This window comes from Pristis pectinata, chromosome 1 (assembly GCF_009764475.1).
Source record: "Pristis pectinata isolate sPriPec2 chromosome 1, sPriPec2.1.pri, whole genome shotgun sequence".
NCBI classification, from domain to species: domain Eukaryota; kingdom Metazoa; phylum Chordata; class Chondrichthyes; order Rhinopristiformes; family Pristidae; genus Pristis; species Pristis pectinata.
Window position 1 is genome coordinate 146,896,136 of NC_067405.1, and position 25,774 is coordinate 146,921,909.

At 44.2% G+C, this 25,774-nt stretch overlaps 1 protein-coding gene across 2 annotated transcripts in view; it reads right to left on the reverse strand.

The window, feature by feature from the left end:
* Positions 1–25,774, reverse strand: part of brf1b (BRF1 RNA polymerase III transcription initiation factor subunit b) — a 414,814-nt gene that overhangs the window by 197,857 nt on the left and 191,183 nt on the right. For both annotated transcript variants that reach the window (XM_052012381.1, XM_052012387.1), the window contains exons 4-5: positions 15,860–15,891; positions 6,095–6,167 (exon numbers count right to left, since the gene is read on the reverse strand). In XM_052012381.1, coding sequence (XP_051868341.1) covers positions 6,095–6,167; positions 15,860–15,891 — 105 coding nt within the window. The remainder of the gene's footprint in view (positions 1–6,094; positions 6,168–15,859; positions 15,892–25,774) is intronic.

The following is a 25,774-nucleotide window of genomic DNA, read 5'->3' on the forward strand; positions in this document are numbered from 1 at the left end:
AGCTGAGGGAATCAAGGGTTATGGAGAAAGGATAAGAAAGTTGGATCAGCCATGATCCATCTGTTTCTCATATACTGAATGGAAGAGCAGGGTGAAGGAGCTGAATGGCCTACTTCTGTTCCTATGGTCTTCTCAACACTTGGTCAGATGAAATTTCTGCTCATCCACTTGACAAACAACTTTGACAATTTAACAAGGAGGCCGATCCCTCCTGGCGAGGTGTGGAGAGTGGTGGAGAGGTACAGCTGGTGCCCCAATGTTACTGAGGGAACTGAGACTTTGTTTTCAGACAAAGTGGAAATTAGAGGGGCAAGGACAGATCTTTGGTGGGACACTAGTGGTGGACGGTGGGAAGAGAAGCCAGCATTGTTGATCCTCTGAATGTCTATGGATGGACAGCAAAATGGAAACGATCTGACGCAGCTCAACAATGGTGGAGCCACATTGGAGGAGGATGATCTGGTCAATTACGTGAGGATGACAAAGGATTGATCATCACCGTCAAAATCACGTAAGATGTCATTAGTAAATTTGATCAGAATCTATTGCAGGGGCAAAACACCATTGGAGGGATTCTATATGTTTCATGCAGCATATTGTGTCCACACCAGTCAAAAATGGACTTAATAATCCATTCTCTAGCTCTTGGTCCACAGCCTTGTAGGTTATCGAGGGAAGTAATCAGTGGGAATAGGTTTGAGGGAGTAAGAAATGAGGTCAAATTAAGTAATTCTATCCTGTAATCAAATAGAGTGGACCCAAAAGCACAACGTCCCTGGATTTAAAAACTCCTCCAAAGACAAGAAGATAGAGAATTTTGTGGGATGTGAGAAAGTCAGTGATTGAAGAATACTGTTCTGAATTGAGGGCCCAACACCATCATGGGGAATGCAGGGAGCTAAACCTGCATCACCATGTCCACACATCTAATCAGGGGACTTGTATTCCCACTACTGACGCACTGCATCAGGCCATTTTTTAAGCTGAGCCACTAACTTTAACCCTCTGATTGCCCTCAAGTTATATACATACCATGCTGAGTATTCTTTTAAAATTACTTGCTGGAAGCCGGTGGGATTTAGGACTTTAGGGGTCATAAATAGGAGCACGCTTAGGGGCCATCTGACCCTTTGAGACTATTTCACTATTCACCAAGATCATAGTTCTTCTGCCTCAACCCCACTTGCCTCACAGTGTCGGAGACCGGGTTCAATCCCGACCTCCAGTGCTGTCAGTGTGGAGTTTGCACTGTGACCATGTGGTTCTCTCATCCCAGAAATGAAACCAGCTGATTTGATCTTTAGCAGGCAGACACAGTAGTGTAGCGGTTAGTGTAATGCTATTACAGCGCCAGCGACTCGGGTTCAATTCCCGCCGCTGTCTGTAAGGAGTTTGTTTGTTCTCCCAGCATCTGTGTAGGTTTCCTCCAGGTGCTCCAGTTTCCTCCCACATTCCAAAGATGTACGGGTTAGGAAGTTGTGGGCATGCTATGTTGGCGCCGGAAGCATGGCGACACTTGTGGGCTGCCCCCAGAACACACTACACAAAAGATGTATTTCACTGTGTGTTTCAATGTACATGTGACTAATAAAGATACCTTATGCCTTACCTTTATACCCCTCAATTCCCTTAACATCCAGAAATGCAGATAAGATAGATACCTTTATTAGTCACATGTACATCGAAACACATAGTGAAATGCATCTTTTTGCGCAGTGTTCTGGGTAGCCCAAAAGTGTCGCCACGCTTCCGACGCCAACATAGCATGCCCACAACTTCCTAACCTGTACATCTTTGGAATGTGGGAGGAAACCGGAGCGCCCGGAGGAAACCCACGCAGTGACTGAGCCCCCACAGCATTCCTGGGTAGAGAATTCCAAATATCTACCAGCCTCTGAGTGAAGAATCTTCCCCTCATCTTGGTTCTAAATGGCTTACCTGTTATTCTAAAACTGTGATTCCCCCTGACAGGGGAAACATCCTCTCTGCATCCAGCCTGTCAAGCCCTACATGAATCACATAAGTTTTAATGAGGTCTCCTTTCACTCTTCTAAACTCCAGGGAGTACAGGGCAGAACTACTCAATCTCTCCTTATACAGTAAATGTGTCATCCCTGCAAACAGTTGGTGCATCTTTGATAGATTCACTTGATGGCAAATGTATCCCTTTGGATAAGGAGACCAAAACAGTTCACAAGACATAGCTGTACAAGACGTTGGTAAAGCCACACTATGTGCAGTTCTGGTCACTCTACTATAGGAAGGGTGTCTTTAAGCTGGAAAGGATGAAAAAAAGATTCACAAGGATGTTAAAGGGACTGAAGGGGTTGAGTTATAAGGAGAGGCTGGACGTTTTTTCCCTGGAGCATAGGAGGCTGAGAGGTGACCTTATAGAGGTTTATTAAATCATGAGGGGCATAGATAAGGTGAATAGCCACAGTCTTTTCCCCAGGGGAGGGGAGTCTAAAACTAGAGGGCAAAGATTTGTGGTGAGAGGGGAAAGATTTCAAAGGGAACTGAGGGGCAATTTTTTCCATACAAGGGTAGTGCATATATGGAACAAGCTGCCAGAGGAAGTGGAGGAGGTGGGTACAATGACAACATTTAATAGACAGGTACATGGATAGAAAAGGTTTAGAGGGATATGGGCCAAACACAGGCAAATGGGACTAGCTTGGTTAGGCAACTTGGTTAGCATTGACGAGTTGGGCTGAAGGGCCTGTTTTCTGCGCTGTATAGCTCTATGACACCAGAAGCAATCTCACCAAGGCCCTAGATGACTGCAGTAAGACATTTTCCTCCTGTACTTAAATCCTCTTGTAATAAAAGTCAACATACCAAATGCTTTCCAAATCACTTGCTGCAACCTGCATGTTAGCTTCCAGTGACTTGTGCACAAGAACACCCACATCCCTTCAAACATCAACTTTCCAAGTTTCATCTATTAAGACATCTGGTGTGTGCCAGATGTAGCTGACCTCTTTTTTCTAAATAAATTTTTGAAACCAACAGTTACCAAGAGGCCGGAATTTTTTCTGGCATGGTCATCTACCCTAATTAGAAAAGAAAGAGGCACAATACAATGTGGGTCCGTGCTGCACTGCACTAACATAAAACTCAAGACAACAGACCAAGGGATAGCTGCTCACATTTGCAAAGACCTGATAAGAGCTCATCAAGCTGTTTGAGCAGTGGAAGACTAAAAGCTCTGAAAACAGGAACAGGGATAAACCAATCTGAGGAGGAGAAATATTCTGTAAAAATTGTGTATAATTTATATTTAGTTTATGTTTTCCTTGTGAATGCTGCTTATCTGATGCTCTGTGCCTGTGATGCTGCTGCGTCAGATTTTCATTGCACCTGTGCACACATGGACTTGTACACGTGACAATAAACTGGACTTTGACTTTCACATGACACCTACATGTCAGAAATTTTAGAGCCTTTTAAAATAGAGGCGCAAAATCACTGAATTTCCTCATAACTCCGAGTCATGCAGCTCGGAAACAGGCCCTTCAGCCCAACTCGTCCATGCCTACCGAGAATCCTATCTAAGCCAGTCTCATTTGTCCCTATTTGACCCACATAAACTGCACACTGCATTTCTGGAATGCCAGAGTACAATGCATCACTTCCACATGTGAAATGTTTCAACACTGAGCACCTCTTACACACTAAGATGGCATCAAGTTTAGTTTACCTTTTGTGTTCCCGGAGAGTAGACCATTTACATGTTGAAGTATTGAGAACCGTATACCATTTACACATTTGACAGTACAGTGCTCTGTCTGCACATTCTCTCCTTAAAAGCCCTGTGGCGATCAACACTTTTAGTATTTAGCAGATATATAGGCTAGCCAACACACATGTGACACACGCTTTAATGAATTGGTGTTGCATTCAACAGACAAGCCAGAGAACGTCTACAATTTCCAATCTGTGCTGTTATATAACTTCAGCTGAGCAGCAACTGAGATATAATTGGTCTCAGCAGCCCTGAGCTGAGACGGGAGGGAAGAAAGAAATCAACCAAACAGGATCATCGCCAAAATGTTAACCAAGGACCTGGTTATGCCACTATGCACCCCTGGACTCACAACCCAACAGAGGAAGCAGCAAATCGAGGAGGGTGGCGAGGTATGAAAGTAAGACACATATAATAGCCAAGAATTTATACAGCTTGGTGGGTAGTGACATTAGATCTGAGACTGCAGACAAAATTAATTCAATGTGTCAAACATTGGACAGCAGGAAACAGAGACAAATCATTTTAAAACAGAGATTCTTGAGCCTACCCCTCCTGCCCCAACACCTTCCAGGTACAAACTACAAATAAAATGTTCCTGGGATCCAATTCTGGTAAGGTTGCTGGGATGCCAGAACTACTAGGCCTTGACACAGACCGACAAAGCAAGAATGATAATCCACATCGCAGAGACAGAAAGAAAGGAAATGGGAGAAAGAAATGTAAAGATCAAGGTGGATAGAGATACAAGAAGAGAGAGATGGACAACTGATACACAGGAAAAGTAGGGGAAAGATAGTGCAAGGCACTGAGATAAAGACTGGAGTGGTGGAACAATCAAGAGAGAGAGGGCAAGGGCGGATGGGGAGCGAGAAAGGGGATGGGGAGGAGGAGAGAGAGAGAGAGTGTGTGTGTGTGTGTGTGTGTGTGTGTGTGTGTGTGTGTGTGTGTGTGTGTGTGTGTGTGTGTGTGTGTGTGTGTGAGAGTGAGTGAGTGAGGCGATGGGGGGAAAGAGAACGAGAGAGAGAAACACATTCTCAGATGTATGGACCACAATGTCATTATGAGCAAAAACTGAGACCAATTTTTTCCTTGACTAAGTTCAAGTTCAGCAGCCCAACAACCAGCACAAAACTGGCCTGTAAAGCATAAAATACTTCCTGCCTAAAGAGACACAAGCAATCAGGAATAAAAAACAATAGAACTCAGCAAGTCAAGGAGTGACCAGTGACCCCTCCTCTGTTAACTGGTTTCTCTTCCCACAGATGCTGCTTCACTGGCTGTGTTCTTCCACCATTTGTTTTTAGTCATAGAGTTGTACAGCAGAGAAACAGGCTCTTCGGCCCATCATGTCTGTGCCAACTATCATGCCTATCTACACTAATCCCAATTGCCTGCATAATTCCACTTCGCTCTATGCCCTACTCATTCAAGTACCCGTCTTGATGCCTCTTAAATGTTCTTACTGTTCCTGCCTCCACCACCTCCTCTGGCAACTCATTCCAGATATCAATACCTATTTGTATGAAAAATTTACCCTTCAGATCCCTTTTAATACTCCGCCCTCTCACCTCAAACCTATGCCCTTTACTTTTAGACACCATTACCATGGAAACAGACACTGGCTATCTACCCTATCTACGCCGCTCATAATTTTATACCTCTCTATCATGTCACCTCACAGTCTCCTTTGTTCCAGGGAATAAAGACCCAGCCTTTCCTTATAACTCAAGACCCCCAATCCAAGCAACATCCTTGTGATTTTTTTTCTGTACCCTCTCTTCCTTAGTCACACCCTTCCTTTCGTGTGGTGACCAGAACTGCACACAACACTCCATCTGCAGCCTCACCAATGCTTTGTTTTGGGTTCCAGCATTAGTTTTCCAAGTAATTAGGACTTTGGCTTTACATTCTACCAAGAATCCCTAGCAGACTATCGACAATTACCTGCAAGTAGTTCCATCTCCTCAATCCCTCCTTGGGGAAGATAACTAATCTTTTCTCTAACTTAGTTCCCTTACACTCTTCCCGCGCACCACAGACTCACCTCAGTGGGCTAGGCTCTTTGTACATCGTCACAATTCAATTGAAAGGATTCCTTGGGAAGCATCAGACAGCATTTTTATTCCTGTATTTAATTCAACTCAGCTTCCATTGTCTCGGTCAGAGATTAGTTTAAACAGCATAGAGATCTGGCCCTTCCTGATCTTTGTCCCTCAGAGACAGCACACAGGTTTACTCCTCCATTTGTATATAAAGTAAAGGCATCTTTGCTTACATACGTAGCTTAAAAACAAATCAGCAGTGCACTCGTTAACTAGTGTGGGAAAGGAATCATTGCTTACACACCTATTGCTGGAGCATTTATGCAGAGCTCTCTGGCCAGCAGAAGAAAAGTCTTTCCCAACACGTAGACATTCACCTGAAAGAAAGTTTTAAGAAATTTAAATACGCTTTCAAGAACATGTTAGACATTTGACTTCTGTTCTCTTTTAAAGTTCCCCTCAATTTCATTATGATGACTGCTCAATGATACCCTTCAAATAATTTTCTGGTACAAAAGATTAGCTCAGGCCAAACTTCCATCTGTGGAGGTTACTGCTGCCGCTTCAAGTGTTAAGGTCATGTAGCAAAAGCATCGATCCCCCACCTGCCCCAAACAGGTTTCTCCCCACACACCCCCTCCTTTCCTTGGATTACAGACTGAGCCCCCTCCAATACCTCCAATATCAAAGTGGCTGCACTGCAAGACTGTGCCTTGGAGACACAAGAGAGACGGCAGATGCTGGGAATCTGGAGCAACACACAAAAAATGCTCGAGGAACTCAGGAGGTCAGGCAGCATCTCTGGAGGGAAATGGACAGTCGACATTTCGGGCCAAGACCTTCATCAGGACTGGAAAGAAAGAGGGCAGAAGCCAAAATAAAAGGGTGGGGGAGGGGAAGGAGCACGAGATGGCAGGTGACAGGTGAGTCCAGGTGAGAGGGGGAAGATAGGTAGGTGGGGGGAGGGGGGAAGTGGGAATGATGTGAGTAGCTGGGAGGGGATAGGTGGGAGAGGCAAAGATGGAATCTGATAGGAGAGAACAGTGGATCATAAAATAAAGGGAAGGAGATGGGGAACCAGAGGGAGGAAGGTGTGGATGATTGGCAGGTCCTGAGGGCGGGGGAGGGGAATGAGAAGGGGTGGGGTAATGGGGCCTGAGGGATAGGGGAAATCAAAGGGGAGGGAGCAGAGGGGGAGTGGGTATCAGAAGTTAGAGAAATCGATGTTGATGCCGTCAGGTTGGAGACTACCAAGGCGGAATATGGGGTGTTGTTCCTCTGTGTCTAGCCTCAACTTGGCAGTAGGGGAGGCCATGGACAGACATCTCACTGTGGGAATGGGGAATTAAAATGGCTGGCCACTGGGAGATTCCAGTCAGTAAGTACAAACATAAATGGGTGAAGGGGGTTCCAATGACATAATACAAGGCCAATCATCATTGTTAGGACATCAGGACAAATTGCTTGCTGTTATTCATTGGTTGGGCATCTGCTGGAGTGGCCAATTGTTCCAAGGGCCAGAGTTTGGCTAAAGAATGGTACTCTAGGAGTAAGAGTCTTCAGTAAAGGAAATGGCTAATGGCTTAGGGGAAGTAAGAAATCCGTCAGTAAATCCAAGTAAAAATGTGGCTCAGGGAAGACAAAAGAGAGTTGGAAATGTTCTACCAAGTCAACCTAAAAAAAAATCAAGAGGTACGTGACGTCCTTAAACATAAAATTCATTGTCCTAACATTCTTAAGCTCCACTCCAATGGAAAGGCTGAGATTTGTCTCACAAATAGAATAGTTCATTGTAACAAGGGACAGGGAACTGAAATGAAGGCCTCTTCCATCACACCTTTCCAATTCATCACCCCCAAAGAAACCATGCAGATTTCTTCACCCTTGAAACACTCTGATTTGGTTCTCAAGTCTGTTGCCATAGAAACAACCATGGCAACTTTGGCATCGGGCCATCAAAGTACAACAAAGACATTAAATGGAGCAGAAAATAAGAACTCAGTAATCTGCAATGGCAGCAATTCTACGCCGTTCAGTGCCTAGTCTCTTCATTACCAGTGCCCACCACCTCTCTAACTTTAGTGCTTCTGAGAACAAGATGGGAAGCAATTTTTGCAAGTACTTCAGTGCTACAAAGTATTGTTAAGTCACATAATATTTAGTCATTGCTAACAAGGCCAATGTTACCCAAGCCTAGACTTCCTTGAGAAGCCCTGCTTCTGTTCTTCTGTTGAAGGAACCCCCCAGTGTTGCTACCGAGGGAATCCCAAAATATAGCAATGGTTAAGGAATGGCCATATAGTTCCAAGTCAGGATGATGTGCACCTTGGAGGAGAAACTGTAAATGGTGGTGCTTCAATGCAGCTCCTGCCCTTGTCTTCGAGTGAGAGAAGTGTTGTTGAAACCTTGACACGTTGCTTAGTGTATCTTGTAAACGGCACGTACTCCAGCAGCGGAGGGAAGGACAGGTTAGGGTGGCTGCTCTGTCCTGCATGCAGCCCAAACAAAACCACTCAGCAAGGAGTATGGAGGGCATTCCATTGCTTTCCTGACTTGAAACTTGTGTTTGTCCTTGTCTTGTGATGTATTGTGCTGCTGCTGCAAAAGTTAATTTTCATGTCACTTATACCCTGGGTGTGTATGCCTATGACAACAATAAACTTGAACTTGATGCAGAGAAGAGAAAGACCTTGGGGATTTAGGAGGTAAGTTACTTGCCACAGGATATTCGGCCTCTGACGGGCCCTGGTAGCCAGGTTGGTTATGTGACTGATCCAGTAAGTTTCTGGTCAGTGGTGACCCCAAAGATACTGGTGGAGGAAATGCAAAAGGTAACTGCTGTCGAATCTCAGGTGTTTGGACTTTAGCTGAAAGCTGTCATTGCCTGGCACTGGTATGGCACCAACGTTACTTGCTACTAAAAAAACTAAGCCTGAATGTTGTTCAGCTATTACAGCATACAGACACAGACTGCTTAATTATGCAGACACACCAACATACAAATTAGCAGCATCAGCAGGTCACTGGCCCCTTGCGTCTGCTTCAATATTTAATATATTCATGCCCGATCTGAATTAACCTTGACTCCACATTTCAGTTCCACCTACCTGCAGTAATCTTTCACCCCTTTGCTCATCACAAGAGCACAAGAAAGTAGCAGGAGGAGGCCACTCTGCCCCTCAAGCTCATCCCGCCATTTAATATGATCATGGCTGATCTGCCCCAGACTCCATTTCTACCTCCTCTTTAAACATTGAGATTGTGGCTGTTCTGTGACCTACCTCCATATATATACCTCTTCTCAACATCATTAGTTACCAACCAAGAACCAGAATGACCTTCCTTTGTGCTGGGTGATATCACTTTCTCTCAAACCTCTCACTCAATTCAATTTGCCACCCCTCAGTCAAACGCTGTCTTGTTAAGGACAAACAATCTAATTTCACCCAGGGACTTAACTGTATAAGTCATTGGTGATGCTGCACTTGGAATAATGTGTACAGTTTTGGTCACCCTGTTATAGGAAAGACGTGGTTAAACTGGAAAGAGTTCACAAAGGATTTGAGGATGTTGCCAGGACTCGAGGGCCTGAGTTATAGGGAGAGGTTGGCCAGGCTAGGTCTTTATTCCTTGGAATGTAGGAGAATGAGGGGAGACCTTATAGAAATATTTAAAATTATGAGAGGCACAGATAAGGTGGACAGTAACAGTCTTTTCCCCAGGGTAGGGGAGTCCAAAACTAGGGGCCATAGGTTTAGGGTGAGAGGGGAAAGATTTAAAAGGGACCCGAGGGGGCAACTTTTTCCACACAGAGGGTGGTGAGTATATGGAACGAGCCGCCAGAGGAAGTGGTTGAGGCAGGTACTATAATATAATTTAAGAAGCACTTGGAGGGAGATGGGCCGAACACAAAAAATTGGGACTAGCTGGGTGGGCACCTGGTTGGCATGGACTGGTTGGGCTGAAGGGCCTGCATCCATGCTATTGTTGCTCTACGACTCTATTTACCTCCTTGATGAGGCTTGGAACCAAGTGGTCCTGACAAATACTAAACTGAGCGCTGGTGAACAGGTTACTGGCAAGTTAGTTCAAGGATACCTAGTATCACTTTACTGATGAGAGGACCGATGAAGAACTAATTGGCTGGACTGCATTGAGTGGACAGTACATACCTGGGCAATTTTTCACTTGATCAATTGCCAGTGCTGTAGCTGTAATGGCTCCAGGCATGGTTAGTTCTGGAGCACAGGTTTTCAGCATTGCAGCCAGAATGTTGTCATGGACTTTGCCGTCTCAGTGCAGTCAGCTGTTTTCTGATATTATGTGGAGTGAATTGAATTGGATCCAATTGGACTGGAAAGTGTAATAGGAGGGAGGTCAGGAAGAGGCCAAGATGGATCATCTACTCAACAGTTTTCTCTGACGATGGCTAGAGAGGCTGCAGCCTTATTCTCTGCACTCACATGCTGGACCACATTATCACTGGTGATGGGAATGTCATGGAGTCTCTTCAGCCATTCAGTTCTGGATATGCTAGGATTCCTGAACTTCGATTTTAACATTTGCTGTAAGGTCCCCTGACTCTAGCCACAGAATTCAGGCACATTGTTTAGCATGTACTTAGTCCTGTACTGCAATTTCAGCCAGGTTGCTACATTTTCACAGTCACCTGGTACTGCTTCAGGCAAGTTACTCCACATTCATTTACGAGTATTAGTCGAATATTGGACATCAGCCAGATCACCAGGAAGAGCACTTCTTCAGAAGGACGCCATGAGAATCGCAACAAGTACCAGATGATGCATTTTGAAAAGTCAAATAGGGGTAAGACATATACTTAAAACGAACGGCAGTAAGGAATGTTGACGTTGGTGTACAAGTTTGTGGTTCCCAGAAGAAAGGTGAAGAAAGCATATGTCATGCCTGCCTTCACAGGTCAGACTATAAAAGGTGGGACGTTATGTTGCAGCTTTACACAACACTGATTAGACCATACTTGGAGGATTGTGTGCAGTTCTGGTCACCACACTATAGAATGTGGTTGCACTGGAAAGAGTGCAGAGGAGATTCATCAGGATGTTGCCTGGACTGACGGACTTGTTATGAGGAGACATTGGATAGGTTGGTTTCACTTTCCCTGGAGTGAAGGAACTATGAGGTGACCTTACTGAGGAATACAAAATTACAGGAGGCAGAGATAGGGTAGGTAGTCAGGATCCTGCAACAGGAATATCAAAAACAAGAGGGCATAGGTTTAAGGTGAGAGGAAGAAGTTTTATAGGGGACCTGAGGGTTAAGTATGTTACACAGAGAGTGGTTGATATCTGGAACTCGCTGCCAGAGGAGGTGGTGGAGTCAGATACAACACAATTAAGAGACATTTAGACAGGCACTTGAATAGGCAAGGCGTAGAAGGATACAGACTTAATGCGGGCAAATGGGATTAGTGTAGATGGCAAAAAGGTCCGCATGGACATGGTGGGCTGAAGGGCCAGTTTCTGTGCTGTATGACGGTATGATATCCATAACACTCCGCCTTCTCCTTCAAATTCTCCTTCCTTTTTTTTCTCTTTCCCCCATTCCCCATTTCTCATTTCTATTTTCCCTTTCCTTGGAGCAGACTCGATGGGCCGAATGGCCTGCTTCTGCTCCCTTGTCTTGTGATCTTGTGAAATGATAGTACTACCAACTGTGTAGCCCACCATCAGTAATGCACTGAAGAGTTAACCTCACCACCTGAATGAGACCTGAACACATTACAGTCTGACCAACATACTGGCGTACAAGAAGGTACTGAAGAGATATTTGATGGTTCCCATGAAATTGTAGCAAGTCAACAAGTCTAAAAACACTCAGCAGGTCAGGCAGCATTCATGAAGAGAGAAACAGACTTAATGCTTCAAGTCTCAGGCCTCTCATCAGAAATGGAAAAAAACAATCAGTTTGAAGTTGCAGTGAGGGTAGACGAGCAATGGATGGGAAGAGGAAATAGTTCTGACAGGGGACCGCCATGGTGATGAGCTGTTGATGAAGCCATCTGTTTGATAATTTCATGAGCGCATTAGAAAGAGGGAAATCAGACAAAGGGACATGTAAAAGACTGTGAAATACAGTCAGAGCTGCAGGAAATACCCAGCAGACTAGGCACCGTCGGTGGTAAATATGAGCAGGGAAGACTGGAAAGTCGCTAATGTGGTTCCATTGTTTAAAAGGAATAGACCAAGTCTAATATGGGTAACAGATATATTATTGGGAAAAATCCTCAGAAACAGCTTAAATTATGATTTTGAAAGACACCGATTAATTAAGGAAGTCAGCGTGGATTAGTTAAGGAAAGATTGTGTCCGATGAACATTTGAAATTTCTGAGCGGATGCAGTGAATGAAGGTTGTATATTCATTACATCAGTGCATTGAGGTAGTACAAGGTAAAACAATAACAGAATGCAGAATGTAGTGTAACGGTTACAGAGAAAGTGCAGTGCAGGCAGAAAGTAAGGTGTAAGGTCATAACAAAGTAGATTGCGAGGTCAAGTGTCTATCTTGTCGTACTAGGGAACCATTCAATAGTCTTATAACAGTGGGATAGAAGCTGTCCTTGAGCCTGTGGAGTGAGAACTGCACAGAGGGATCCTTGAAGAAACTCCTTGAAGAGATGAGGCAAATAACAGACTAGCCTTTATTGCCCTGGGCACAGAATATAAGAGGTCATGCTAGAACTGTATAAAACACTGGTTAGGCAACAGCTAGTGGACGCTGATCCCTACATGACAGGTAGGTTGTGAGGGCTACAGAGAGGGTGGAAGGGAGATTTCAGAGAATGCTACCAAAGTGGATACGTTTAATTATGAAGAAAGAGTAACTAGGATAAGGTTGTTTTCTTTAGAACAGAGGAGGTAGAGGGAAATTTAATCAAAGTATATAAAATTATGAAAACCCTGGACAAAATGAACTTGAACGGCTAAGTTTCCAGAAGCACAGTCAAGAACTATGGACTGATGAACTAATATAATTACCAGAAATTAGTTACAGAGTCATGCAGCATGGAAACAGGCCCTTCAGCCCAACTGGTCCATACTGACCATGACTCCCATTTGCCCACATTTGGTCCATATCCCTCTAGACCTTTCCTATCTATGTACTTGTCCAAGTGTCTTTTAAATGTTGTTATTGTAGCCGCCTCAACCACTTCTTCCTGCAGCTCGTTCCATATACTGATCACCCTCCAGGTGAAAAAGTTGCCCCTCAGGTTCCTATTAAATCTCTTCCCTCTCACCTTAACCTATGCCCTCTAGTTCTTCATTCCCCAACCCTGGTAAAAAGACTGTGCGCATTCACCCAATCTATGACCCTCATGATTTTATACACCTCTATAAAATCACCCCTTATTCTCCTTACGCTCCAATGAATAAAGTCCTAGCCTGCTTAACCCTTCTTTATAACTCAGTCCTTCAACATTCTCATAAATCTCCTCCGCATTCTTTCCAGCTTAATGGCATCTTTCCTATAGCAGGGTGATCAAACTGCAACACAATATCTCAATATACTCAGTGCCTTGACTGATGAAGGCCAGCGTGCCAAAAGCCTTCTTCATCACCCTGTCTATCTGTGAAACACTACTTTCAGGGAAAGTAAGGGAAAAAGTTTTCACGAAAGAGTCATTAGGGTCTGTAGGTCACTGCCTGAAGAGGAGGAGATCATCACATTTTAAAAAGTACCTGTATATTTGATCTTCCATAACACACAGGGCTATGGACCAAGAGCTAGAAGTCTAAACTGTTCTATTTTGGTCAGAGTGGCACAATGAGACAAAAGGCTTCCTTTTGTGCCATGAATTTCTATAAGTTCTCCAACACCCTCAAAAGAGCTGTCAAATAGACCGCAGGGTGTGCGTGGAATATTTTAACGCACAGAATATCATCTTAATTTGATCCAACGCCGATAGTTGCCAAACAAAGTACAAAAAAGGAAAAACAATCCTTCTGATATGGGGAGAGTACATGAGCTACTCACTTAAAGGAGCAGCTGGAAAGTCAAAAATAAACTGGGTACCAGCTGCATTCAGGCAGAATTCACCATTGCACTTGGTCAAGTTAAAATGCAAACAAATAGCAATCTAATTTAGTCCTCAACAGCTGTTGCTACAGCAAACCAATCAGCAGAAATATGACTTAAAGGGAATCTAAACGGCAAATCCTCACGGAAATGAAGCGGCTGCCTTGCTGAACGTGGGGCAGGATGTCAGCATGCCGACCAGCTTAGATATTCGCTCCGTACCATCAGTGGGCTACGGCTGCAGTGTGTGCCATCCACGGGATAGAATTCAGCAACTCTCTTAGGGTTTTCCCAACAGTGTTTCCCAGCAGCTCTGATGATGAAGCAGTCTGTGCCTGCAGGCAGTAAATCCTGGACAACATTCAGGCATGGGCTCCCTGGCGAATAACATTCATGCCACACAGTGCCAGGCAACAACCAACTTCTCCAACTAGAGGGAGTGCAACCACCACCCCCTGACATTCAGCAGCATTGCTATCATCAAAATCCAAAGTTCCTCATTGACCAGAGGCTTAACAGAACCAGTTGTATAAATATTAGGGCTACCAAGAGCAGTCTTGAGGCTGACTATGTTGTTGGGAATGACTTGCGTAACTCTCCAGAGCTTTCCAGGGCACATCAAGTATGTGATAAAATATTTTGCACATGTCCCAAGATCACAGTAGAAGCTCAGCATCATCCTGGATAAAGCTGACTGCCTTATTGGCAACCAATCCACCACAAGCTTCCATTCCCTCCACCAACAACACGTGGCTGGAGTTTGTACAGTCTAAAAATGCATTGTACTCACACAGGCTCCCCTGACAGCATCATCCAAACAACTGGAAGTACAAAAGCAACACATCAGAACTGCCTGCAATTATTTCCTGACTTGGAAATATAATTGCAAATCCTTCATCATTGCTGGATCTAGACCTTGATCATCTTCCCAACTGCACTGTGGGAATATCTTCAATACAATGACTGCAGTGCTTCAAGGTACCAGCTTATCAAAGGAATGGGCAACAAAGACAGGTTTCTTCTGCACATAAACCTGGATAAAGCGTTCAGATACCAAACCCTTATTAAAACAGACTAATGGAAATATTCAGCAAGTCAGACAGCATCTGCGGAGAAAGCAATAGAGGTTTTCCCTCCACAGATGCTGCCTGACCTGCTGAGTACTGCTGTAATTTTCTGTTTTTATTTCAAACTTTCATCATCTGCAGTTCTTTCCCCTTTTCAATCACCAAACCTTTGGGGCTGCATTTGAAGGAACAGAGACTAAGGACATAAGATACAAGAGCAGAATTAGGCCATTCGGCCCATCGAGTTTGCTCCACCATTCAATCATGGCTGATTTTTTCAACCCCATTCTCCCACCTTTAACCCCCTTACCAATCAAGAACCTATCAATCTCTGCCTTAAATACACCCAATGACTTGGCCTCCACAGCCCTCTGTGGCAACAAAGTCCAAAGATTCGCCACCCTCTGGCTGAAGAAATTCCTCCTCATCTCAGTTTTAAAGGGACACCCCTTTATTCTGAGGCTGTGCCCTCAGACCCTGGACTCTCCTACTAATGGAAACATCTTCTCCACGTCCACTCTCTCCAGGCCTTTCAGTATTCAGTAGGTTTCAATGAGATCCCCCTCCCACCCCCCCCCCCCCCCCCCCCCCCCCCCCCCCCCCCCCCAATCCTTCTGAACTCCATTGGGTACAGGTCCAGAGACATCAAACGTTCCTCATATGTACCACACAAACCTTTTCTCATCAGTTACTGAGGGGCCCATGGTACTTCATAAGGGTGCTGCAGGATAGGAAAAAGAAATACATTTCTCTTGAAACAAACCAATGTGTGGGCCACGTTTCAACACCCAAGGGAATGTCAGGGAGAGCACACCACGTCTTACCTGCTCCTTCGCTATCTTCAAGTCACTTTCTCCCAAATAATGTGCAAGGGAATATACAGGCAGATCCTAAAGATTTAATAAACAGAAGAAGCAAAAACATTTCCAGCCATGGCACAGTACATACCTGCAACAGGTCACTGAGATCCAACAACATATCTTGAAGATTATTTGTCAAGGAACATGGCAAGAAAAAAGATGACAATTCAACAACCATAAAGCGAAAATGACTGCTGAGCCACCCAGCCACAATCCCAAACTGTGTTTGTCCATCAGAAGCTTTACAATCAAAGTCCTATAAAGCCAGCTTTGTTTAATAGTGTGGGAGAGGCACATTGCTGAGCTGTCAATGCTGGAGAACTGTCGAAGAGTGATGCCAAGGATCAGAAAGTGACACTGGCTGCAAACCTATCACATGGAGCTGTCTTTACTGATACACAGAGTTCCAGAGGCAGGCCGTTCATCCCAACTGCTTCATATTGGCACACAGTTAATAGCTTGAATCAAACTTCACATACTTCTCTCCCCCAATCCAATGTAACCTTGAATGCTGACAGTTTCCACCCAGTTTGACAGTTCCTCTGCTCTCAGTTCTGAACAACTGATCCTTGAACTTCTATCAATGGCCCCTCATTTTAGAAGTCCCCAAGTACTGGAAATAATTTGCTTTGATATACCTGGACTCTGAATTTTAATCATTTTCATTACATCATTTGTGCTCTTATGTTAAAAAAGATTCCAGATATTTAAGTATTCCTTTGTACTTCTTCCTCCAAGTGAATCAGTGTTGCACTCTATTTTAAGTGCAACTAAAATACAAATAATCTGCCATTAGCACACTGCGTATATTAAACGGTCCCCTAGTACGATAAAATGGACTCTTAACCTCACAATCTACCTCGTTTGACCTCGCACCTTATTGTCTGCCTGCACTGCACTTTCCCTGTAACTGTAACACTTTATTCTGCATTCTGTTATTGTTTTCCCTTTTGTGTACTGTTGTAATGAAATGATCCGTACGGATGGCATGCAAAACTAGTACAGTACAGCACAGAACAGGCCCTTCGGCCCACAACGTTGTGCCGACATACAGTAGCTATTCCCTTCTACCTACAGAATGCCTCCATTTTCCTCTCTGTCATGTGCTCATCCAAGCCCCTCTTAAAAGCCCCCAATGAATTTGCCTCCACCACCCCATCAGGCAACACATTCCAGGCATCTTTATTCTGCATTCTGTTATTGTTTTACCCTGTTCGACCTCAATGCACTGTGTAATGAATTGATCTGTATGAACAGTATGCAAGACAAGTTTTTCACTGTACCTCGGTACATGTGACAATAATAAACCAGTTTACTAATTTGTGGGAGTTTCTGGACACTTCATTGACCAAACAAGATTCTGGGACATCAGTGGTACAACATTGCTACATTAATGCTGTGTTTTCCCACATTTAAAAAGGCCATATTTTGTAAGGGAGTTTCTGAAGTAATCCTACACAACTCCATCGCTGTAAACATACCTCACTGCTGCTTCAGAATGAAAACAAGCTTTTGTTCCCATGGTGTCCTTCAACAGTCATTCACTCCTACGGTTCGGACAAATCAAAACAGATTGGAGATAGATCATTTCTAGATTTAACAGGAGTGCCCTGTACTTGCTTCTGAGGGGAACAAGAACCGTTCTGTGTTAATGTTTACACTTAAATAAAGAGGCGAATCACACAGATGCCCAGAAACAGCCCAGTGACTCCATCGTGTTTCCTCCTGCGTTCTTTGCTGGGGAGTTCCATAATAAGTATCACAAGCGATCAGTTCTTGCACATCAAGCCCAACATTAAATGCCAATGTATTTAACCACAGTGGCCTCACACTCTAGCCCATCACCGATCCCTCTGGAATATTCACTGACATCCACTCTCAGCATGAGTCACTGGATTAGGAATGGTGACCCACTCTAAATTCAGGCCCACTATTCACAAACATTTCTGAAAAGCAGGAATATCCACCTGGAACAAATTTCAGGTTCCCTGAAAGGAGAAGGGAAGTGATAGGGTTCAAGAAAATGAATCCAGCTGGAGAGCCTGCTTCTCGTTACAGCGTTAGGAGGTAGTGGATGGGGCACGGTCAGACTCAGACTATCAAGCCCTTCAGCCCAATAAAGTCTGCACCGACTGTCTTACCCTTGCATTAATTCCATCTATACTTCCCATATTCCCATCAAACTTCCCTCTCCCCCAAACTTCAAATGGGAGGGGGGTGATTTGCAGTAGGCAATTAACCTATCAATCTGCACGTCTTTGGTCTATGGGAGCAAGACCATAGACCAAGGGAGAAGGTACAAACTCCACAAAGGCAGTACCAGAGGTGGGGACTGAACCTGGGTCACTGGAGCTGGGAGGCAACAGCTCTACTGTGCCACCTCAACTGGTTTCACTGCAATGGTTAAAAAGCTTTAGGGTAGCTGGTCTCCATCTACAACAGAAACAAACAGAATGCGGGAGGAACTCAGCAGATCAGGGAAATGGACAGTCGATGTTTCAGGTCGAGACCCTTCATCTGGACTGAAAGATAGAAGGGAGATAGCCGGTGTAAAGAGGTGAGGGGAAGGGGTGGAGCAAGAGCTGGCAGGTGAGAGGTGGATCCAGGTGAGGGGGATGGAGGAGGGAAGGGTGGAGATAGCGACAGAGGCTGCAGGTGGTGGGATCTGATAGGAGAGGCAGGGAGGGCAGGTGGGAGCAGTGGGGGAGGGGACCCAGTGGGAGATGGGTAAATGGAGTGGGTGGAGGACGGGAAAGAAACAGGGTGATCAGGGGCTGGAGGTCGGGGAGGGGCTGTAGAAGGAATTGGGTAGATCAGGAGGAGAAAGAAGGGACAAGAGGGGAGCAGGTTACCTGAAATTCGAGAATTCAATGTTTATGCTGTCGGGTCGTAGACGACCCAGGCAGAATATGAGGTGCTGTTCCTCTAGTTTGCGTTTGGCCTCATCCTGGCAGTGGAGGAGGCCGAGGACAGACAGGTCTGCGTGGGAATGGGGAGGGGAATTAAAATGGCTGGCAACCGGGAGCTCCAGAAGGCCATGGCAGGCGGAGCACAGTGCAAGGCAGTCGCTAGTCCGTGTTCAATGTAGAGGATTTACAACCGATGAGTACTGAAAGGTACTTCACTGCCTATCAGTTCGCTTTAGAATGTCCTGCAATACTTCAAGATTTTTTATCTTTCTTTCTTTCATCTTAGCTCATGAGGAATAACCATAGCACTACAGGATGCCTGTGGAAGCAAGGTCCCGTAAAGAGTTAATGCACTTGGGAAGCGAAACAGAATGGTGGGGGAGGTGGGGAGTTAACAGTTGGCTTTGGGCCACATCTACAGACAAGTACAAGTTTCATTAATTACTTCTTTCTTGAATGGATGTGGTGCAGCCACAAGCCCACTGACAGATTCTTTTTTTTTGTATGCTTCAAAAAACTCAGTAGATAGATAAATACTTGTAAAAAGAATAGAATATTAGAAAAAGGATTGTAGACTCCCTTGCTAAAGAAATGTTTTTTTAAAGGCTTTGCCAATTCAGAATCACTTTGATAATTCCCGAGGTGTCTTTCATGTCACAGGCAAAAGGTTTTAGCTTTCCCAAAAAGCAGGTGACGCTTCACTAGACAAAGAGCACACTTTCCTCAGACCAACCGAACTGAGCAACCACACCTGTGCACAGGGTTATGACGCCTGGCACCAGATGACTCAGTTCACTGATGCACCTTTGCCTAATGTAAATATTATGGTAGCTACTTAGAATACGTATTACTTAAATGTACAGGATATGTGAATACATGTCAGAAAGAAAAGCTGGTAAAAGTAGGTGAGAGAAAAAAATATTCAACCATGATCTATCATAGAATCAAAGAACAGTAGTACAGCACAATACAGGCCCTTTGGCCCACAATGTTGTGCCGACGTTTAAACCTCGCCTAAGACTATCTATCCCCTTCCTCCCACATATGTCCACATCAAACAAGAAGTAAACTAAAGGGCTGTTGAATTTGTGACAGCACACCATTAAGACAGCTCAAAGTTTTTAATAATCAAGAAATTAGCTTTCCCCAAATTCTTTAGGTAAGCAAACACAATATGAATGTTTGGCATAACCAGTTCAACCAAATGTTGCTCAGGACACTGGGAGAACTCCCCTGTCGTGCTTTACCTGTTACATAGCCCAAATTGACCAAAGGGATAATTCATCTGAAAGACAGCACTTCCAGTGGTGTATTTCTCTACTCCAGCATTGGAACGTCAGTCTAGATTCCATCATGAGCCTGCGGATTGTGGCTTGAACTCATGACCTCCTGGTTCAGGAGAGAACGTGCTGCCAACTGGTTCAAATCAATACAAGGTACTGTCGGATCCAGTTGCTTTCAACTCACGATGCGACAGTACTGAGAACGAACTTTCCCCTTTGGAACCACACTTTAGGAGATAGCAATTCTGGAAGAAAACTGGGGAAAGAAAAGTGTTTTTAATTTGCACTACAAGCATAGTACTGAAGATATCCGAGACTGAGAGAGTATTTGGCTTCTGTGCCAATTATTTCCTCCATACCTTGTTCGATTTTATAACAAAACTAGTTTTAAATTGGATTCTGCCATCTACAGTACTAAATCCAGTTCTTTAACCCATCAGACAAGGCACAGGAAGACAAAATTAACTGGCAGGCACCGTGAAAGGAGCAAGTATTCATGGAGTACACAGCAGAGTCTGGAGTTCGGGACTCTGGATTATAACAACCAGCTGTGGTAAATCAATAGAACAACTTCAGCAGCAACACACTTGGCTTTGCAGCTCTGTACTTTAAACCAGTTTCTAGTCTACGAGACAAACCTAATGGCTTCCATTCGTTCATGCTTCAGTACCACAATCATCAGGATTCCACGCAGCGATAACATGCTTCACCGTGCTTAAAATAGCTCAGATCTGACGACAATGAAACCCACTGGAGAAATCAAGAATATGAGCTGGATTTCAGTCGAGGCAGATGTGTCAGCTATTTAAATCTTCAACAACTTCCCAACTTCCACTATTCAATAAGATCATGGATGATCTTCTACCTCAGTGCCACTTCCCTGCACTGACTGCATCCCCTTAATTCACTTAATATTCAAAATAGGTAGATAGTAGGCTGTGGAGACTGTTGTAGAGCAAGAGACTCAGGGTACAGGGACATAGTTCCCTGAAAGTGGTGACACAGGTAGATAGGGTGGTGAAGAAGGCATTCGGTACGATGACCTTCATCGGTCAGGGCACTGAGTACAGGAGTTGGGACGTCATGTTACAACTGTACAAGTCGTTGGTGGGGCCGCACTCGGAGCATTGTGTGTGGTTCTGGTGACCCAGCTACAGGAAGGACGTCATTAAGCTGGAAAGAGTGCAGAAAAGTTTCCCAAGGACGTTACTGGGACTGGAGGGCTTGAGTGATAAGGACGCTGGGACTTCTTTCCCTGGAGCATAGGAAGCTGAGGGGTGATCTTATAGAGGTTTATAAAATCAGGAGGGCATAGATAAGGTGGATGGTCACAGTCATTTTTCCCAGGGTAGGGAAGTCTAAAACTAGAGGGCAGAAGTTTAAGTGAGAAGGGAAAGATTTAAAGGGGACCTGAGGGGCAACTTTTTCAAACAGAGGGTGCTGGGTATATGGAACGAGCTGCCAGAGGAATTGTTGAGGCGTTGTATTTATTGTCATATTTATTATTACCATGTATACTGTTTATTCTGTGAGCTTCATGCGAGCAAGGAACTTCATTGCATCCTGCTGCAAATGACAATAAACTAATCTGATCTGATACAATTAAGAAATATTTAGACAGGTACATACATATCAACACCCATAAGGATTTTGTTTGTTTCAATGAGATCACCACTTCTTAAGCTCTAAAGGATATCAGCATGGTCAGTCCTCTCAGACAATTCCCCAGCCAGGAATCAATATGGTGAACCTTCATTACACTCTTTCTAGGCAGAAGACCAGACACTATACTCCAGGTGTGGTCTCTCCAAGGCCCTATATAATTACAGTCAGACATTCTTTTTACTCGTTTTCAAAACCTCTCGTAACGAAAGCCAACATATCAATTGCCGCCTTAATTGCTTGCTGTATCTGCAGATTTTCGTTATCATCACTGACACCTCTTTCCAAATCATAAGATGTAGGAGCAGAATTAGGCCATTCGGCCCATCAATTCTCCTTCACCATTTAATCATGGCTGACATTTTTTTCAACCCCATTCTCCCACCTTCTTCCCATAACCCCAACCCCTTTACCAATCAAGAACCTATCAATCTTTGCCTTAAATACACCCAATGACATGGCCTCCACAGCCCTCTGTGGCAACGAATTCCACAGATTCACCACCCTCTGGCTGAAGAAATTCCTCCTCACCTTCATTCTCAAGAGACATCCCTTTATTCTGAGGCTGTGCCCTCGGATCTGAGACCCTCCCACAGATGGAAACATCCTCTCCATGTCCACTTTATCCAAGCCTTTCAGTATCCGATAGGTTTCAATGAGATCCCCCACTCATCCTGATCAAATCTCAGGATGCAAATCTGGGAATTTATTGACTTTCAGTCCTATTAATTACTTGAATACTAGCTTATTTTTTAACTAATTTCTTTCAGCTCCTCATTTTCTCTTATGCCAATTGTCCACTATTTCCAAGAGATATCCTCTGTATCCCATGAATGACAGAAAATGTTTGCTTAACTTCTCCGCCTCTCTTTTATTCACCAATATAATTTCTCCTGTCTCGATCTATCTAAAGGAATCCACTTTAACTTAGAACCTTTTTATATCTATGGAAGCTTTTACAGTTTGTTTTTACTTTTCTTTTCAGATTACGCTCATCAACTCTGCCTTTCCTTATCATTGCCTTGGTTCTCCTTTGCTGAATTAGGAGATGTTCCCAAGACACAAGTTTACAGTTCTTTCTGGCAACATTGAAAGCCTTTTCCTTTGATCTAATATTATGTTCAACTTCTCTTGCTGCCCATGAATGTTTCATTTTCTGACCATGTTTTGGTGCCTTATAGGGATATATGTGTGCAATAAACTACATGTTAATTCTTTAAATGTTAGCCATTATTTATTTACTTTCATGATGTAATTTTCATTTCCATCATTACCAAATCATGCTGTAGTTTGCTTCAACTGAATTTAAAGACCCTAGTTTAGGGTTGAACTTTTCTGCATTCTGTTATTGTTTTCCTTTTGTACTACCTCAATGTACTTATGTATGAAATGATCTGTCTGGATGGCACGCAAGCAAAAACTTTTCACTATATCTCGGTACACGTGACAATAATAAACAAATTACCAATGTTAAAAAGTATGCAAGATTGTGAGAGGCATAGATAGTTAAAATCTTTTTCCCATGGTAGGCGTATCAAAAGCAAGAGGGCATAGGTTAAGATGAGAGGAAGAAATTTTAAAGGAGATCTAAGTTTTGTTTTTATACAGACATTGGTTGATATCTGGACTGCACTGCCAGAGGAGATGGTGGAACCAGATGCAATCACTTAAGAGGCATTTGAACAGACACTTAAACAGGCAAGGCACAGAAGAATACAGACCTAATGCAGGCAAATGGGATTAGTGTAGATAGGCAAAAAGGTCAGCATGGACATAGAGGGCCGAAGGGCCTGTTTCTGTGCTGTACAGTTCTGTGACTTTCAACATTAATATACACTTCTGCCATTATCAAGTTCAAATCCCACTACAGAGATAAAATCCTGGTTGCATCTCCTGATGTATACTGACAGAGTTCACATTATTGGAAGTGCAGGCTTTTGCATGAGATATTAAGCCAGGGTCCCATCGGCTCTTGGACGGACGGACGGACGGATGGATGGGCACTGTTGGTGTGGAGTTTACACGTTCTCCCTGTGACCGTGTCGATTTTCCTGCAGGTGCTCCAGTTTCCTCCCACGTTCCAAATACATTTACTGACCACTGTAAATTGCCTTTAGTGTGAAGTGGTAGAATCTGGAGGGATGGGAATGTGGGGAGAAAGAATGGGATTAATGGAAGGTTAGTGTCAATGGGTAGTTGATGGTCGGTGCGGAGTCAATGGACTGAAGGGCCTATTTTCGCGCTGAATCACCACATGACTCATGACCTCGGCCATTGAACTGCAGTACACAGACAATGCTCATGTACACGTGTTTGGAAACAGACCTCCAAACCAGCACCATCTCATTCATTTAAACAAAAGCAAACACTGGCCTTACACTTAACATGCAGTCTTCTACATACTTCTCAGTAAATATCCACAGCAAGACCTTGGAAATCGTGGACCATTTCCAATATCTTGAGGGCAGAGCGATGATGAAATTCATTATCACCTTCGGTGCCTTTGGCCACCTGAGATAAAGAGTGTTTGAAGATCAAGACCTCACACATGACCCTAAACCAACAGTCTGTTCAGAGCAGTAATCCCTGCCCTCCAATACGCTTCTGAGTCATGATCTATCCACAGAAGGCACATCAGAGCAGTGGAGATACTGCCAGGAAAACCCTCTGCAAAATCCTCCCAATCCTCCATCTACACCTCCCCCTGCCTTGGTAAAGCAGCCAACATAACCAAGGAACCCCCCCCCCCCCCCCACCCTGTACACTCTCTCTTCTCCCCTCTCCTATCACAGGGAAGATACAAAAGCTTGAAGGCATGCACCACCAGACTCAAGGACAGTTTCCATCCTGCTGTTATCACACTCTTGAAACGCCTGCTCACATGCTAAAGATGAACTCTTGATCTCCCAATCTACTCAGTTGCGGCTCTTACAATGTATTAGTGCAGTGCAGGTAGACATTCTCTGTAGCTGCAACACCATATTCTGCATTCTGTTTTCTTTTACTACCTCACCGTACTTATGTATGGCATGATCATTCTGGATGGCATGAAAAGAAAAGTTTTTCCACAATATGCATTAACGATTTGAAAGAGGCGACCGAGTGTAGCGTATCTAAGTTTGCTGATGACACTAAATGAGTGGAAAAGCAAATTGTGCAGAGGATGCGGAGAGTCTGCAGAGAGATAGATAGGTTAAGTGAGTGGGCAAGGGTCTGGCAGATGGAGTACAACGTTTGTAAATGCGAGGTCATCCACTTTGGAAGGAAAAATAGAAGGTCGGATTATTATTTATGAAGACCAACATTCCATTTGCCTTCTTGATAACCTGTTGCACCTGCAAACCAACCTTCTTTGATTCATGCACAAGCACTCCCAAGTCCCTCTGCACAACAGCATGTTGCAGTCTTTCACCATTTAAATTAAGAGCAGGGAAGATTATGCTGCAACTGTACAGGGTACTGGTGAGGCTGCACCTGGAGTACTGCGTGCAGTTCTGGTCTCATTACTTGAGGAAGGATTTACAACCTAGTACTCCACCAGGTTATTTCCGGAGATGATGGGGTTAGCCTATGAGGAGAGATTGAGTTGCCTGGGACTATACTCACTGGAATTCAGAAGAATGAAGGGTGATCTTCTAGAAACATATAAAATTATGAAAGGGATAGAAAAGACAGAGGCAGGAAAGTTGTTTCCACTGGTAGGTGAGACTAGAACTAGAGGACGTTGCCTCAAGATTCAGGGGAATAGGTTTAGAATGGAGATGAGGGGAAGTGAATCTGGGGAATTCTCTCCCCAGGGAAGCAGTAGAGGCTACCTCACTAAATATATTTAAGACATTGTTAGATAGATTTTTGCATAATAGGGGAATTAAGGATTATGGGGAAAAGGCAGGTAGGTGGATCTGAGTCCATGGCCAGATCAGCCATAATCTTACTGAATGGCAGAGCAGGCTCGACGGGCCAGATGGCCTCCTCCTGCTCTTTGATTATGTTGGCTGCTCTACCGAGGAAGTGAGATATGTCGACAGAGTCCAGGGAGGGGAGGGTGGTTTCCGTGATGTGCTGAGCTGTGTCCACAACTCTCTGCAGTTTCTTGCAGTCTCGGCAGAGCAGTTGCCGTACCAAGCTGTGATGCATCCGGATAGGATC